At 42.1% G+C, this 19,782-nt stretch overlaps 1 protein-coding gene across 2 annotated transcripts in view; it reads left to right on the top strand.

Annotated features, from left to right (window-relative positions):
* Positions 1-3,163: 3,163 nt before the first annotated feature.
* Positions 3,164-19,782, top strand: part of NECTIN4 (nectin cell adhesion molecule 4) — an 81,055-nt gene continuing 64,436 nt past the window's right edge. The window contains exon 1 of one of the 2 annotated variants that reach the window (XM_077256863.1): positions 3,164-3,362. In XM_077256863.1, coding sequence (XP_077112978.1) covers positions 3,305-3,362 — 58 coding nt within the window. In that variant the 5' untranslated portion in view covers positions 3,164-3,304. The remainder of the gene's footprint in view (positions 3,363-19,782) is intronic. The other variant, XM_077256856.1, reaches the window with a different exon arrangement.

The following is a 19,782-nucleotide window of genomic DNA, read 5'->3' as shown; positions in this document are numbered from 1 at the left end:
CGTAATATAGCAATTTAATAATACATGCTCCTCAACATTAAAAACACAGTACAATGAAGGAAAAGTCATGGGAGTATGGAAATCACATGGCTAAATATGCGACTATGGCTACATATAATCTCAGAGATAGCAGACAGAGGTGTAAGTGTAAGTGTAAGTGGGATTTCTGTGTGGATCATACTCCAGACATTTGAAAATGTAGTTTTAATTTTCTCATAATTTGCAGATCAGTATTGTCACCATCCTGCGATTTCCATAATTCCACAACTTTTTCTTCTTGGTTTTGGAATTTCAATGTTAAGAAGTGTATTAACAGAGTCCCCTAGAATCCAAGCACCATAATGACATATAACATAACAATATATTATCTGTTAGAGTAACATTGTAACATACCGAGTAACATACTGAAATGAGTGATGATAGATAATAGTAAGATATAAATATAAGGTGATTAGATAGCTGATACATAGTTAAGTTGGCATTCATAGATGTAATGGTAAAATAGGAACAATAATTGAACAGTTTATTGAGAAGGGATGCATCACCCTTACATTGAGCATTGAAGCATAACCTCATCATATCTTGAAAGGAAAAAGAGCTAACACTTCACTGGAAACCCTGTTTAGCAGTGACCCCCTGCTCTGAACAGGTAATTGAAGTGAGTTATCTGATGAAGAGCAGACACAAAGTCCAGACTTGGTGTATACAGAAGGCTGAGAGGTGAAAAATGTCTCACCTCCGGAGATAACTCTTCCTGTCTTCAAAAGAACTGCAAGCAGACTGGAGCCAGATTCCAGTTATGAATGTTGTTTTTACTTCCTGATAGGCGTAGGACATATTTCTGGCATTGTGACAAAGTGGCAAACGTAAAGAATCGCCCACCAGGGCAATGAGGATACTCGGTACCGAGTCTGGTCGCACATAAAGGGGATGTCATGGTGGCTGCGACCCGGTCCGTGGCCCTGGGCACTCAATTAAAAGGGGAAAGTCTTTTAAGGGGCTTTGTAATAAAGTTTGTATTCATGACGCCACCTGTGGTTCTTGGTCAGAGGGGACCGACGCTGCTTAAAGGGGTCCTCTGGGGTGACGTTACTGCAGCATAGATGGTGATGCTTCACACAGGTGAAGCGGGGTCCCCAGGGCTCCCAGTGGAGTGGGCAAGGATGATGGGTTGTTGGTTTACTGATGGTAGCAGGCCACAGTCCAGGGTACCGGCAACAGGTGTAGATGGAGTCCAGGCTGCCTGAAGACAGGTGGAAACCCCCTTGGCAGGTCAGGTTGGGAGCCTTCCACTTTGCGCTATTAGTCCCTTGCTGCCTGTAGTGTCCTAACAAGGTCCTCGATCTCTCCTGTCCTGGGACAGTACCTGTATGGTGGGCAGCTTGAGCAGTTTCTCTGGGGTCTCTGTATACGGTGACTCCGGGCTCTGGAATGCTGCTGTACCTCAGATTTAATGGGGCAGATTTCTTTCAGCTCTCTGCCCTCCAGTTCTGATGTGGGACTTGCAGTTGCCCACAACCTCGGGCTCCCGGTGCCCGACCTCTGCGCTTCAGCTCTGAGGGGCTCAATCACAGCTCTCCTCTAGCTCCTGAACACTCCTCTGCTCTTTCCCTATCGCTTGTCTGCACCAGACTGTCTTAACTCCTCCTCCAGACCAGGATGTAAATAGGGAAGTTCACCTGAAAACCAGGTTTTGAGCTCCCCCTTCTGGCCTGGAGTCAGAATGTGTTGTGTGTGAGATTACCTGCCAAAGGGATCCCTCCTGTCTCCAGGCATAGCACTACCCTCCCCGAGAGGAAGGCAGCACCACTGTGGTACCCGAACTCCTGGGGTGCCACAGTAACACATTTACTTACCTCAGTGTTCTGCCTGATGATCAACGCAGCATTAAAGAGGTTGTCCACTACTTTATTATTGATGACCTATCCTTAGGATAGGTCATCAATGTCTGATCAGTCGGAGTGGCACCTGGCACCCCCGCCAATAAGCTGTTCTCGGTGTCGGCGGCAGAAACCGCCGGGCGGAAATGCTCAATAGTGGAGTTGTTCCGTTTACTTATAGCGGCCGTGGCTGGGTACTGCATATCCAATTCCTATTCAAGTCAACATTTTGCATTTAATTTCACTTTCATTTGTTGTGAGCACACTCGCTGGTTTTACACATCTTATTTATTACATTAACGATTCCTTTTTAGTAACGTTTTGCACGTGTTTTGCAACCAGCGTTATCCATTATATGGTCCTCTTATGGTTTCCACTCCTGTTGTCACCGTTAAACAAATCAAACAGAAAACCTAAAGTAGGACTTGTTTGAAGGTCAAAACTGGTGATCAATATTTCATATGTAATGCATGTATTACTTCCAATTATACACTGCACCAAAGACTCACTGTAATAAACGTAGACGCATCATGACCTCAAGTCACCAGACCCAAAGGTGATTGTGTAAATAGCGAAGAATCCAAGTTTCTGTAGCGCTTCAGCCTGAAGAATGGCTGCGGTCAGGGTTGAGCCCTGCAGTCACTCAGTCGCGCAGAGCTGTGTAGACAGGACCTTTCATTCCATTGTAATCAGATAAACCAAGTCACAAAGCTTTTTCAACCTGTTTATAACACTCTGGAATCATTAAGAGGCGTTTTTGTCCATCAATGATCTCTTCTTTTGCACCTCAGTGTTTATTGGTGTCTTCTTGGCTGTATCTGACACCATAACAAACTCGGGTGAAGCTGTGGGATGGCCTACATAGACGATGCCAGAATCACTTTTCATCCACACATAATAAATGTCACCAAGTCGGTGGAAGGAATAAATGACTGTGAGTTAATTTAGAGTTTGGGGTCAGGCTTAGAGGTTTCGCTGTCCTGGACCTGGTTCCACCCTCCCTCTCCTCTATTTCAACACCGAAACGTAAGCTAGGGTCATTTTTGGTGTAAAGATTGGTGTTAGCAGGTTTAGGGTTAAATATGTCAATGTCCTTGCCCTAGTTCTACCCTCCTCCTTCTGCTCTACACTGGTCAGTGTGTTATGGTCAGTTTTAAGCTTAGTTTACGTTTTGAGTTAGGATTAGATGTGTCCATGTCCTCGCCCTGGTTCCACCCTCCTCTTCTTCCACACCTTTCAATGGCTTAGCATTTTTGGAACTAGTTTGACGACTTTTTAATCCGGAACTGAGCAGTGAGAGGAAAGAGTGGCGACCTACGAAGAGTCGCTGCCCGGCTCCCAGGGTGATCTGTGTGGCCTGGATTGTAGGGTACCAGCTGTTCTTGGGTTACACTGGACTACAGAAAGCTTTTGGGGCACATACAATGCCTGGAGGACACTGGGATCTCTGGGGGGCAGTGCTGCTGCTGCTCACCTGTACAGGTAAGGAGGCAAAACTGCTGTACATGGTGCTGTCTGCAGGAGAACACCTCAAACATAGCAGGGTACCCCCTGTATATAAATATACATCTAGATAAGACCCCTACAAGTGACCAGTGAATATATGCACACATCTAGCATACATCCCTATATACTGTATGACCACTGCACATAAAATACATCCGCAGAGACCCCTATATACTCTAGAGCCAGTACATATAAGTATATCCTGCACAGACCCCTATATATGACCAGTACACACATATGTATATATATATATATATAATCTCAATCAAACATAGACCCATATATACTGTACAACTAGTACATATGCACATAAAGCAGGGACTCCTGACCTTTCCAGAACATATAAAAATATGCATGCAGCAGAGACCTCTATATATAGTATGAACATTGTGTATATATTTATATATATATATATATATATATATATATATATATATATACTCAGCATTCCCCTTTATATGACCAGTAGATATATATACCCAGCAGAGATCAATGTAAATGACTAATGCACATATATACATCCAACACAGACCCTTATATACTGTATGACCGATATATATGTACAGACACACATACATACAGCACAGACCTCCTATATTTACATATACTTTGAGCATAGTACCCTATATATAGTATGAACAGTGAATATATATATATATATATATACACACACACCCAGCATACCCCTTCATATGACCAGTGTATATAAATATACATCCTCTAGAGAGCCATATATATGTCTAATGCACGTACACACATCCAACATAAACCTCCCATGCATAACTAGTACACACAATGACACAGTGATGACCAATGCACGCATATACATATATGTGTGTATATATATATATATATATACACATAGACACACAAAATATATGTGCCCAGCACAAACCTCTATATGTCACTAGTACACAAGATAGATGGATATATATATATATATATATATATATATATATATATATATATATATATATATATACTGTATATATCCCCAGCATGTACATGTGTATATGAATATATATGTGGTCATGCCAAGGTCAGGGTGCTGGTTCTTCTGATGACTGGATATATATTATTATCCTCCTGATGATTTTGTCACTGTTGTTATGATGAGGATGATGGGGATACATGGCGTGCTGTCAGGGTGAATCACACTGTGATGTTATTCTTGCTGTATGATGACTCCTTGTAGTCACGCACGGTATGGAGGGTGTTTTATGGGATTGGGGTTATTTCTTGTACACTCAGCCCTCACCACTCTCTGTAATTAAAGATTTAGGAGCCATGAGACAAGTATAGAGGGTGGCGAGGGCCAAACAGGTACCACAGGGATATAGCTATAGGTGGTGCCCTGGAGCCTGTAGGGGCCACTATGCCACACACAGTGTGTACGGAAAGTTATCAGACCCCTTTCAATTTTTCACTCTGTTTCATTGCAGCCATTTGGTAAATTCAAAAAAGTTCATTTTTTTCTCATTAATGTACACTCTGCACCCCATCTTGACTGAAAAAAAACTGAAATTTAGTAATTTTTGCAAATTTATTAAAAAAGAAAAACTGAAATATCACATGGTCATAAGTTTTCAAACCTTTTGTTCAATATTGAGTAGAAGCCCCCTATTGAGCTAGTACAGCCATGAGTCTTCTTGGGAATGATGCAACAAGTTTTTTTACACCTGGATTTGGGGATCCTCTATCATTCTTCTTAGGAAATCCTCTCCAGTTCCATCAGGTTGGATGGTGAACGTTGGTGGACAGCCATTTTTAGGTCTCTCCAGAGATGCTTATTTGGGTTTAGGTCAGGGCTCTGGGCCAGTCAAGAATGGTCACATAGTTGTTCTGAAGCCACTCCTTTGTTATTTTAGCTGTGTGCTTAGGGTCATTGTCTTGTTGGAAGGTGAATCATCGGCCAAGTCTGAGGTCCAGAGCACTCTGGAAGAGGTTTTCATTCAGGATATCTCTGTCCTTGGCCGCATTCATGTTTCCTTCAATGACAACCAGTCGTCCTGTCCTTGCAGCTTAAAAACACTCCCATAGCATGATGCTGCCACCACCATGTTTCACTCTTGGGATTGTATTGGGTAGGTGATGAGCAGTACCTGGTTTTCTCCACACATACCATTTAGAATTATCACCAAAAAGGTCTATCTTCATCTCATTAGAACAGGGAATCTTATTTTTGATAGTCTGGGAGTCCTTCATGTGTTTTTAAGCAAACTCTATGTGGGCTTTCATATGTCTTGCACTGAGGAGAGGCTTCCATTGAGTCACTCTGCCATAAAGGCCTGACTGGTGGAGGGCTGCAGTGATAGTTGACTTTGTGGAACTTTCTCCCATCTCCCTACTGCATCTCTGGAGCTCAGCCACAGTGACTTTGAGGTTCTTCTTTACCTCTCTCACCATGGCTGATTAGTCAGTTTGGCTGGACGGCCAGGTCTAGGAAGACTTCTGGTGGTCCCAAACTTCTTTCATTTAAGGATTATGGAGGCTACTGTGCTCTTAGGAACCTTGAATATTGCAGAAATTCTGTTTTAACCTTGGCCATATCTGTGCCTTGCCACAATTCTGTCTCTGAGTTCCTTGGCCAGTTCCTTTGACCTCATGATTCTCATTTGGTCTGACATGCACTGTGACCTGTGAGGTCTTATATAGGCAGGTGTGTGCCTTTCCAAATCAAGTCCTATCAGTTTAATTAATCACAGGTAGACTCTAACGAAGGAGCAGAACCATCGCAAGGAGGATCACAAGAAAATGGACAGCATGTGACTTAAATATGAGTGTCTGAGCAAAGGGTCTGAATACTTATGACCATGTGATATTTCAGTTTTTCTTTTTAATTAAATTTGCAAAAAATTTTACATTTCTGTTTTTTTTTTCAGTCACGATGGGGTGCAGAATGTACATTAATGTGAAAAAATGAACTTTTTTTCAATTTACCAAATGGCTGCAATGAAACAAAGAGTGAAAAATTTAAAGGGGTGTGAATACTTTCCGTACTCACTATAAGCAGACACCAGTATTAGCAATGGTGAACAGGACTCTGCCTCACCTCAGAGCCTGAAGAGGATCACGTGATAACATGGACCCATCCACCCATCATCAATGTTCTGTAATGTCACTGATAGAGCTGTGATGGATCCCTATCATGGGTCTACTGTGGTCAGTACGAATGGCCTACTATGAAGGGTCTACTATGAAGGGTTCACTTTGGTCACTATGAATAGTCTATTAAGATAAGACTACTATGATGGGTTTAATATGATCACTAGGAATGGTGTTTTGATATGTCTACTGTGGTCACTATGAGTCTACTATGACAGATCTACTAAGATGGGTCTACTATGGTCACTATGACAGTTCTACATTGGTCACTATAAACGGTCAACGGTCTGCTATATTGTGTCTACTGTACTCACTATGAATGGTCTACTATGAGATGTCTACTATGGTCACTATGAGAAATCAATTATGAAAGATCTACTGTTGTCACTATGAAGCGTATATTATGGACACTATAAATTGGTTAATATGACAGGTCTACTGAGACTAGTCTACAATGCTCACTATGATGGATCTACTATGGTCACTATGAATGGTAAACTAAGAAGGATCTACTATGGTCACTATGACATATCTACTATGATGAGTTTTCTATGATGGGTCTACTATGGCTGGTCTGATGTGAAGGATCACTTCAACAGGTCAATATGATAGATCAATATAAAGGGTTACTATAACAGGTCACTACAGAGTTTTTTTACTTGCTTATATGTTATAAGACCACCTGCTCAGTGACAGCCACCAGAGTGTCAGTTCCTGAGGAGACCGGCTTGGTGACTGTCTCCTCTCAGGGCGTGTGAAGCTTTGAGGCATTGTGTATTAATCACACCGATACAGCCACATTCCCCAGGAGCAGGAGACTCACCTGTCTGGGACGACACAGGTGGAGCCCTGAGGTGGGCCAGTTCAGACACATAGCTGGGAGTAAGGGGCAGGCTCTGCTTCAGAACAGGTGTGATTATGACACAGCCAGTGATTAGATGAGCATACAGGCCTCATGTCCCAGGCTTAAGTATTGGTCATTGTATCATACAAAGATAATGGAATTGCACACTCTGGGAGGCCTAGGAGGACCATACACCACCACGGCCCCAAAATACTTAGTGAAGAAAGGCTTAAAGGACTCAGTCAGCACAGGATGACTGTTCAAATCAAGTACAGGCACTTGGTGCTTCATGGCAGGGACAATAATTCCAATAAACCTTTCCATTTGTTTGTTTTCCATCTATCTCCATTCTTCTCTGGCTCTATGAAGTCAGAGCTTTCAAATAAAGAAGGTGGTTGATAATCGAGGAAAAACAAGCAAGTGGAAGGGTGCATTTAAATGTTTGGCCATGCCATGATGCACCAAGCGCCTGTATTTGGTTTGAACAAACATGTTGTGCTCACAGAGTCCCTTTAAGATAAGCATTTACTATAATGGACCCAATACACTTGTGACCAGAGTTCTAAGAGGAGCATCCACCATCTTGGTCCCAATACACTGGTGAGGTGACCAAAGCTCTGAGAGGAATAGTTACATCCTGTCAACGATGCCCTGGTGACCAGAAGCTTAAGAGGAGTATCCACTACCCAGACATCAATACATTGGGGAAATAAGGTCTAAGAGGAGCAACACCATGCTCACCTCAATACACTAGTGACCAGAGGACTGAGAGGGGCGTCCGCCATCCAGAACCCAATACAATGGTGACCAATTGCCTGAGAGGAGCATTTACTAAGTGACCTTGTAAAAAATTCAATTGGAGAACATGGACATTCCCTTCTCTCCAAGGAAATGATGGTTGTTGTTCTGGATCAGTTGTTATGATGCCAGGAAACTGAAACCTCTGGGGTCTCCCACAATCCGTCGTGAGTGCGGTGTGAAAAATACGGACTCCTCCACACTGGACTAATATAGGTAAACATAAATTCCAGCTCTCTGAGTACGTCCATGAAATCCTACTGTTGATAGTTAGATAATAATTATTATAATTGGCAGGAAATGACCCACATGCCACTCTCCTTGCTCTTCTGCTTTGTTATGCAGCTTCCATGCCCAGCTAGGGCGTTCAGACCCAGCCCCGCTCCACCCATCATATTGTCTCCTACGTTGCCTAATAAATCCGGAGACTAAACTCCATTATTCTGCCTCACTTGCTTTTCAATGAATCATGACTTGTTATTGTAATGAGGAAAGTTTACACAAAGATCCATATCCATTCCTGGCCATGTATAGATAACGATATCAGAGAGCATCAAATGGAAATGTTGGGAAGAAGTAGAAAGAATGCATAGACATGATGCGGACGACATAGAGGCAGTGTATATTAATGTGACCCTAATGTATACTCTTTGGAATGGTAAGATTATAATACGTCTGTATACTGCCTTCACATGGTTTGTACTATATGTACATATATATATATATATATATATATATATATATATATATATATATATATATATATATATATATATATATATACATATATATATATATATAACAAATCCTATACAGTACATATATCACAGATCATGCAACTATACAGCACATATCTAGGACAGATAAGAGAAATAGATCCTGCACCTTTGCGGTACATATGAGACAGATCTTGCACCTATACAGTACATATATGAGAGATCCTGCACCTATACCATACACATGAGACATATCCTGCATCTGTAGAGTACATGTATGAGACAGATCCTGCACCTATACAGTACATATACAGTATGAGAAAGATCCTGCACCTATATGGTACAAATATGAGACAGATCCTGCACCTACACAGTACATATATGAGACAGATCCTGCACCTATACAGTACATATATGAAACAGATCGTGTGCCTACACAGTACAGATATGAGACAGATCCTGCACCTATACAGTACATATGTGAGAAAGTTCCTGCACCTTTATATGTTACAAATTCGAGACACATCCTGCACCTATACGGTACATATAAGAGATAGATCCTGCACTTATACAGTACATATATGAGAAAGATACTGCACCTATACGGTACATATGAGATAGATCCTGCACCTATACATTACATATACTGTATGAGACATCCTACACCTATACAGTACATATATGAGATAGATCCTGCACCTATGCGGTACATATATGAGATAGATCCTGCACCTATACATAACATATATGAGAAAGATCCTACACCTCTACAGTACATATATGAGATAGATCCTGCACCCATGCGGTACATATATGAGCATTATACTGCACCTATCTGGTACATATATGAGAGATTCTGCACCTATACATTACATATATGAAAACGATCATACACCTACACAGTACATATATGAGACAGAGCCTGCACCTATACCATTCGTATGAGACATATTCTGCAAATGTACAGTACATATATGAGACAGATCCTGCACCTGTACTTTACATATATGAAAAATATCCTGCACCTATACGGTACAAATATGAGATAGATCCTGCACCTATACGGTACATATAAGAGACCAATCCTGCACCTATACAGTATATACTGTATATGAGAAAGATCCTGCACCTGTAGGGTACATATATGAGACTGATCCTGCACCTATACCATACGTATGAGACAGATCCAGCACCTATACAGTACATATATGACACATATCCTCCACCTACACAGTACAGATATGAGTCAGATCCTGCACCTATACAGTAAGTATATGAGAAAGATCCTGCACCTATATGGTACAAATACGAGACAGATCCTGAACCTATGCGGTACATATAAGAGACAGATCCTACACCTACACAGTACATATGTGAGCAAGATCCTGCACCTATACGGTACATATATGAGACAGATACTGCACCTATACAGTACATATATGAGACATACTGCACCTATACCATACGTATGAGACAGATCCAGCAAATATAAAGTACTTATATGACACAGATCCTGCACCTTTACAGTACATATATGAGACAGATACTGCACCTATACAGTACATATATGAGAAAAATCATGCACCTATACAGTACATATAAGAGACAGACCTGCACCTACGTATACAGTACATATATGAGAAAGACCCTGCAGCCACATGGTACATATATGAGACAAATTCTTCACCTATACAGTACATATATAGGTCAGATCCTGCACCTATACAGTACATATATATGACAAATCCTGCACTTATACAGTACATATGAGACAAATCTTCCATCTATACAGTACATATACGAGACAGACCCTGCACCCACAAAGTACATATATGAGACAGATCCTGCATCTACACAGTACATATGAGTCAAATCCTGCACCTATACATTACATATATCAGACAAATCTTATACAGTACATACACTCACCGGCCACTTTATTAGGTACACCATGCTAGTAACGGGTTGGACCCCCTTTTGCCTTCAGAACTGCCTCAATTCTTCGTGGCATAGATTCAACAAGGTGCTGGAAGCATTCCTCAGAGATTTTGGTCCATATTGACATGATGGCATCACACAGTTGCCGCAGATTTGTCGGCTGCACATCCCAAAGATGCTCCATACAAGGCAGGATGGATCCATGCTTTCATGTTGTTTACGCCAAATTCTGACCCTACCATCCGAATGTCGCAGCAGAAATCGAGACTCATCAGACCAAGCAACGTTTTTCCAATCTTCTACTGTCCAATTTCGATGAGCTTGTACAAATTGTAGCCTCAGTTTCCTGTTCTTAGCTGAAAGGAGTGGTACCCGGTGTGGTCTTCTGCTGCTGTAGCCCATCTGCCTCAAAGTTCGACGCACTGTGCGTTCAGAGATGCTCTTAGGCCTACCTTGGTTGTAACGGGTGGCGATTTGAGTCACTGTTGCCTTTCTATCAGCTCGAACCAGTCTGCCCATTCTCCTCTGACCTCTGGCATCAACAAGGCATTTCCGCCCACAGAACTGCCGCTCACTGGATTTTTTTTCTTTTTCGGACCATTCTCTGTAAACCCTAGAGATGGTTGTGCGTGAAAATCCCAGTAGATCAGCAGTTTCTGAAATACTCAAACCAGCCCTTCTGGCACCAACAACCATGCCACGTTCAAAGGCACTCAAATCACCTTTCTTCCCCATACTGATGCTCGGTTTGAACTGCAGGAGATTGTCTTGACCATGTCTACATGCCTAAATGCACTGAGTTGCCGCCATGTGATTGGCTGATTAGAAATTAAGTGTTAACAAGAAGTTGGACAGGTGTACCTAATAAAGTGGCCGGTGAGTGTATAAGAAACTGATCCAGCACCTATAAGGTACATTTATGAGACAAATCCTGCACTTATACAGAGCATATACGAGTCAAATCCTGCACCTATACAGTACACATATGAGACCAATATTACACCTATACAGCACATATACGAGACAGATTCTACACCTACACAGTACATATATGAGACAGATCATGCACCTAAACAGTACATATATGAGTCAAATCCTGCACCTATACAGTACATATAAGAGACAGACCTGCACCTAAATGGTACATATATGAGAAAGATCCTGCAGCTACACAGTACACATATGAGACAGATCCTGCACCTATACAGTACATATATGAGACAGATCCTGCACCTATACGGTACATATGTGAGACAGATCCTGCACCTATACAGTACAAATATGAGACATATCCAGCACCTATACAGTACATATGAGAGAGATCCTGCACCTATATGGTACATATGAGAAAGATCCTGTAACTATACAGTACAAATATGAGACATATCCTGTATCTATACAGTATATATAAGAGGCATATCCTGCACCTATACAGTACGTATATCACCACTATATAGTAAGATAGCTCAGCGCAGCATGTATACATTACCACTATATAGTAAGATAGCTCCACCCAGCATGTTTACATCACCATTATATAGTAAGATAGCTCCGCCCAGCATGTATACATCACCACTATATAGTAAAATAGCTCAGCCCAGCATGTATATATCACCACTATAAAGTAAGATAGCTCCGACCATCATGTACGCATCACCATATAGTAAGATAGCTCCACCCAGCATGTATACATCACCACTATATAGTAAGATAGCTCCGTCCACCATGAATATATCACCACTATATAGTAAGATAGCAAGACAAATCCTGCACCTATACAGTACATATATGAAACAGATCCTGCACCTATACGGTACATATGTGAGACAGATCCTGCACGTATACAGCACATATGTGAGACAGATCCTGTACATATACGGTACATATACGAGTCAAATCCTGCACCTATACAGTACGTATATGAGACAGATCCTGCACTTATACAGTACATATGTGAGACAAATCTTACACTTATACAGCACATGTACGAAACAGATCCTGCAACTACACAGTACATATATGAGACAGATCCTGCACCTACACAGTACATATACAAGTCAAATCCTTCATCTATACAGAACATATATGACACAGATCCTGCACCTACACAGTACAGATATGTGTCAGATCATGCACCTATGCAGTACGTATATGAGAAAGATCCTGCACCTATATGGTACAAATATGAGACAGATCCTGCATCTATACGGTACATATGTGAGCAAGATCCTGCACCTATATGGTACATATATGAGATATCCTGCACCTATACATTATATATGAGACAGATCCAATACCTATACAGTATATATATTAGACAGATCCTGCACCTTTACCATACATATGAGACAGATGCAGCACCTATAAAGTACATATATGACACAGATCCTGCACCTATACAGTACATATATGAGACAGATACTGCACCTATACAGTACATATATGAGACAGATGCTGCACCTATACATTACATATATGAGGAAAGATCCTGCACCTATACAGTACAAATATGAGACAGATCCTGCACCTATACGGTACATATAAGAGACCAATCCTGCACCTATACAGTACATATATGAGAAAGATCCTGCACCTATATGGTATAAATATGAGACAGATCCTGCACCTATACAGTACATATAAGAGACAGACCTGCACCTAAATGGAACATATAGGAGAAAGATCCTGCAGCTACACGGTACATTTATGAGACAGATCCTGCACCTATACAGTACATATATGAAACAGACCCTGCACGTATACAGTAAATATATGAGAAAGATCCTGCAGCCACATGGTACATATATGAGACAAATCCTGCACCTATACAGTACATATGTAGGTCAGATCCTGCACTTACATGGGACATATAGGAGACAAATCCTGCATCATTACAGTACATATTTAGGACAGATCGTGCACCTATACAGTACATATATATGACAAATCCTGCACTTATACAGTACGTATATGAGGCAAATCTTGCATCTATACAGTACATTTACGAGACATACCCTGCACCTATACATTGCATATATGAGACAGATCCTGTATCTACACAGTACATATATGAGACAGATCCTGCATCTATATATTACATATGTCAGACAAATCTTACACCTATGCAGCACATACACTGCGTGCAGAATTATTAGGAAAGTTGTTTTTTGGATCACATGATACTTTTTATACATGTTGTCCTACTCCAAGCTGTTCAGGCTTGAGAGCCAGTTACAAATTACGTAAATCAGGTGATGTGCATCTCTGTAATGAGGAGGGGTGTTGTCTAATGACATCAAAACCCTATATAAGATGTGCTATTTATTAGGCAACTTCCTTTCCTTTGGCAAAATGGGTCAGAAGAGAGATTTGACGGGCTCTGAAAAGTCCAAAATTGTGAGATATCTTGCAGAGGGGTGCAGCATTCTTGAAATTGCCCAACTTTTGAAACTTGATCACCGATCAATCAAGCGTTTCATGGCAAATAGCCAACAGGGTCGCAAGAAGCGTGTTGGGCAAAAAAGGCGCAAAAATAACTGCCCATGAATTGAGGAAAATCAAGCGTGAAGCTGCCAAGATGCCATTTGCCACCAGTTGTGCCATATTTCAGAGCTGCAATGTTACTGGAGTAACAAAAAGCACATGGTGTGCGATACTCAGGGACATGGCCAAGGTAAGGAAGGCTGAAAAACGACCACCTTTGAACAAGAAACAAAAGATAAAAAATGTCAAGACTGGGCCAAGAAATAGCTTAAGACTGACTTTTCAAAGGTTTTATGGACTGATGAAATGAGAGTGACTCTTGATGGGCCAGAGGCTGGATCAGTAAAGGGCAGAGAGCTCCACTCCGACTCAGATGCCAGCAAGGTGGAGGTGGGGTACTGGTAAGGGCTGGTATCATCAAAAATAAACTTGTGGGACTTTTTCGGGTTGAGGATGGAGTGAAGCTCAACTCCCAGACCTACTGCCAGTTTCTGGAAGACAACTTCTTCAAGCAGTGGTACAGGAAGAAGTCAGTATCGTTCAATAAAAACATGATTTTCATGCAGGACAATGCTCCATCAGATGCCTCCAACTACTCCACAGCGTGGCTGGCCTGTAAAGGTCTCAAAGAAGAAAAAATAATGAAATGGCCCCCTTGTTCACCTGATCTGAACCCCATAGAGAACCTGTGGTCCCTCATAAAATGTGAGATCTACAGGGAGGGAAAACAGTACACCTCTCAGAACAGTGTCTGGGAGGATGTGGTGGCTGCTGCACGCAATGCAATGTTGATCGTAAACAGATCAAGCAACTGACAGAATCTATGGATGGAAGGCTGCTGAGTGTCATCATAAAGAAAGATGGCAATACTGGTCACTAATTTTTTTGAGTTTTGTTTTTGCATGTTAGAAATTTTTATTTCTAAATTTTGTGCAGTTATATTGGTTTACCTGGTGAAAATAAACAAGTGAGATGGGGATATATTTGGTTTTTATTAAGTTGCCTAATAATTCTGCACAGTAAAAGTTACCTGCACAAACAGATATCCTCCTAAGATAGCCAAATCTAAAAATAACCCACTCCAACTTCCAAAAATATTAAGCTTTGATATTTACGAGTCTTTTGGGTTGACTGAGAACATAGTTGTTGATCAATAATAAAAATAATCCTCTAAAATACAACTTGCCTAATAATTCTGCATGCAGTGTATACGAGACAGATCCTGCACCTATGCAGTACATATAAGAAACAGGTCCTCCACCTATACGTTACATATATGAGACAATTCCTGCACCTATACAGTACACATATGAGACAGATCCTGCTCTTATACAGTAGATATATGAGACAAATATTACCAAATATTACACCAATACAGCACATATACGAGACAGATCCTACACCTACACAGTACATATATGAGACAGATCATGCACCTAAACAGTCGAATCCTGCACCTATACGGTACATATATGAGACAAATCCTGCAACTATACAGTACGTATATGAGACGGATCCTGCACTTATACAGTACGTATATAAGACAAATCTTACACCTATACAGTAAATATAAGAAACAGATCCAGCACCTATACGGTACATATATGAGACAGATCCGGCACCTACACAGTAAATATATGAGACAGATCCTGCAGCTATATGGTACATATATGGGACAAATCCTGCACCTATACAGTACATATAAGAAACAGATCCAGCACCTATAAGGTACATATATGAGACAGATCCTGCACCTATACAGCATGCAAGAGACAGATCCTGCACCTATACGGGACATAGGTGAGACAGATCCTGCACCTACACAGTACAAATATGAGACATATCCTGCACCTATACAGTACATATATGAGACATATCCTGCATCTATACAGTACATATAAGAGGCATATCCTGCACCTATACGTACATATATGAAATAGATCCTGCACCTATACGGTACATATGTGAGACAGATCCTGCACCTATAAAGTACATATATGAGACAGATCCTGCACGATACAGTACATATACGAGTCAAATCCTGCACCTATACAGTACGTATATGAGACAGATCCTGCACTTATAAAGTACGTATATAAGACAAATCTTGCACCTATACGGCACATATACAAGACAGATCCTGCTCCTACACAGTTCATATATGAGACAAATCCTCCATCTATACAGTACATATAAGAGACATATACTGCACCTATAAAGTACATATAAGAAACAGATCCTGCACCTATATGGTACATATAGGAGACAGATCCTGCTCTTATATAGTACATGTATGAGACAGATCCTGCACGTATATAGTACATATATGAGACAGATCCTGCACCTATACAGTGCATATATGAGACAGATACTGCACCGACACAGTACATATACGAGTCAAATCCAGCACATATGCACTACATATATGAGACAAATCCTGCACCTATACAGTACATATATGAGACAGATCCTGCACTTATATAGTAATTATATAAGACAAATCTTAAACCTATACAGCACATATACGAGACAGATCCTGCACCTATACAGTACATATATAGGACAGATCCTGCACCAGTAGAGTACATTTATAGGACAGATCCTGCACTTATACAGTACATAGAATCATAGAATGGTAGAGTTGGAAGGGACCTCCTGGGTCATCTGGTCCAACCCCCTGCTCAAAGCAGGATTCACTAAATCATCTCAGACAGATGTCTGTCCAGCCTCTGTTTGAAAACTTCCATGGAAGGAGAACTCACCACCTCTCGTGGCAGCCTGTTCCACTCATTGATCACCCTAACTGTCAAAAAGTGTTTTCTAATATCTAATCTGTGTCTCCTCCCTTTTAGTTTCATCCCATTGCTTCTAGTCTTTTCTTGTGCAAATGAGAATAAAGATGATCCTTCTACAATGTGACAGCCCTTGAGATATTTGTAGACAGCTATTAAGTCACCTCTCAGTCTTCTTTTTTGTAAACTAAACATTCCCAAATCCTGTAACCGTTCCTCATAGGACATGGTTTGCAGATCGGTCACCATTCTGGTCGCTTTTCTCTGAACTTGCTCCAGTTTGTTGATGTATTTTTTAAAATGTGAAGCCCAAAACTGGACACAGTATTCCAGATGAGGTCTGACCAAAGAGGAGTAGAGGGCAATAATGACTTCACGTGATCTAGCCTGTATGCTTCTGTTAATATATCCCAGAATTGCATTTGCCTTTTTTGCTGCTGCAACACACTGTTGACTCATGTTCAGTTTATTTATTTATTATTATACCAAAGTCTTTTTCAAATGTGCTGTTCCTTAGCCCTATTCCTCCCATTCTGTATATGCTTTTTTAATTTTTATAGCCCATATAGCTTTGTGTCATCAGCAAATTTAATCAGTGTACCCTCAATTCCTTCATCAAAATCATTGATAAAGATGTTGAACAATACAGGGCCCAGGACAGAACCCTGTGGTAGCCCACTTGAGACATTCCTCCAACTGGATGTGCAGCAATTTACGACCACTCTTTGGGTCTGATCATTAAGCCAGCAATGAATCCACCTAACAGTTGCCTTGTCCATTCCATTCTTAAAGGGAACCTGTCACCACGTTTTTGGAAGATGGGATAAAAATAGCGTTAAATAGGGGCAGAGGTGGGCGTTACATTAGTGTGTGTGTTATGCGTTTATTACCCACCTAAGTTGCCGAAATAACTTTGCAAAGTCTCCGTTTTCGCCTGTCAATCAGGCTGGTCAGGTCACATGGGCGTGGTGTCTTCACCCAGATTTGGCGTAGTTTTCCGTTGGTGGCGTAGTGGTGTGCGCATGCCCAAAGTCCGGAATCCTCTTCCAGGGGATTTAAAATAGCGCGGTGTTCGTTATTGCATTGGTGATCGGTGGGCGCGGCCATCTTCCTTTGGCCGCGCGTGCGCAGAAGCGGCGCTCTGCTGGCCGCGGCTTCAGGAAAATGGCCGCGGGATGCCGCGCGTGCGCAGATGGATATCGCGGCGGCCATTTTCCTGAAGCCGCGGCCAGCAGAGCGCCGCTTCTGCGCACGCGCGGCCAAAGGAAGATGGCCGCGCCCACCGATCACCAATGCAATAACGAACACCGCGCTATTTTAAATCCCCTGGAAGAGGATTCGGGACTTTGGGCATGCGCACACCACTACGCCACCAACGGAAAACTACGCCAAATCTGGGGGAAGACAACGCCCATGCGACCTGACCAGCCTGATTGACAGGCGAAAACGGAGACTTTGCAAAGTTATTTCGGCAACTTAGGTGGGTAATAAACGCATAACACACACACTAATGTAACGCCCACCTCTGCCCCTATTTAACGCTATTTTTATCCCATCTTCCACAAACGTGGTGACAGGTTCCCTTTAAGGCCCCGTCTCACATAGCGATTTACCAACGATCACGACCAGCGATACGACCTGGCCGTGATCGTTGGTAAGTCGCAGTGTGGTCGCTGGGGAGCTGTCACACAGACCGCTCTCTCCAGCGACCAACGATCAGGGGAACGACTTCGGCATCATTGAAACTGTCTTCAACGATGCCGAAGTCCCCCTGCAGCACCCGGGTAACCAGGGTAAACATCGGGTTACTAAGCGCAGGGCCGCGCTTAGTAACCCGATGTTTACCCTGGTTACCAGCGTAAAATGTAAAAAAAACAAACAGTACATACTTACATTCGCGTCCCCCAGCATCCGCTTCCTGCACTGACTGAGCGCCGGCCCTAACAGCAGAGCGGTGACGTCACCGCTGTGCTGTACTTTCACTTTCACTTTACGGCGCTCAGTCAGTGTGGGAAGCGGACGCCGGGGGACGCGAAGGTGAGTATGTACTGTTTGTTTTTTTTACATTTTACGCTGGTAACCAGGGTAAACATCGGGTTACTAAGCGCGGCCCTGCGCTTAGTAACCCGATGTTTACCCTGGTTACCAGAGTAAAACATCGCTGGTATCGTTGCTTTTGGTGTCAAACACGACGATACACGCCGGTCTGACGACCAAATAAAGTTCTGAACTTTGTTCAATGACCAGCGATATCACAGCAGGATCCTGATCGCTGCTGCGTGTCAAACTAAACGATATCGCTAGCCAGGACGCTGCAACGTCACGGATCGCTAGCGATATCGTTTAGTGTGAAGGTACCTTTACATCATGTCCTCCCTCTATCTGAAACTGAACCTGTCAAAAACTGAACTCCTCGTGTTCTCTCCCTCTACTAACCTACCTTTGCCTGACATTGCCATTTCCGTGTGCGGTTCCACCATTATTCCAAAGCAACATGCCCGCTGCCTTGGGGTCATCCTTGATTCCGAGCTTTCATTCACCCCCCACATCCGATCACTGACTCGCTCTTATCTGCATCTCAAAAACATTTCTAGAATTCGCCCTTTTCTTACTTTCGACTCTGCAAAAACTCTTACTGTCTCACTTATTCATTCTCGTCTGCACTATTGTAACTCTCTACTAATCGGCCTCCCTCTTACCAAACTCTCCCCTCTCCAATC

The sequence above is a fragment of the Ranitomeya variabilis genome, chromosome 1 (genome assembly GCF_051348905.1).
Source record: "Ranitomeya variabilis isolate aRanVar5 chromosome 1, aRanVar5.hap1, whole genome shotgun sequence".
NCBI classification, from domain to species: domain Eukaryota; kingdom Metazoa; phylum Chordata; class Amphibia; order Anura; family Dendrobatidae; genus Ranitomeya; species Ranitomeya variabilis.
This window is presented reverse-complemented; position numbering and strand designations above follow the sequence as displayed.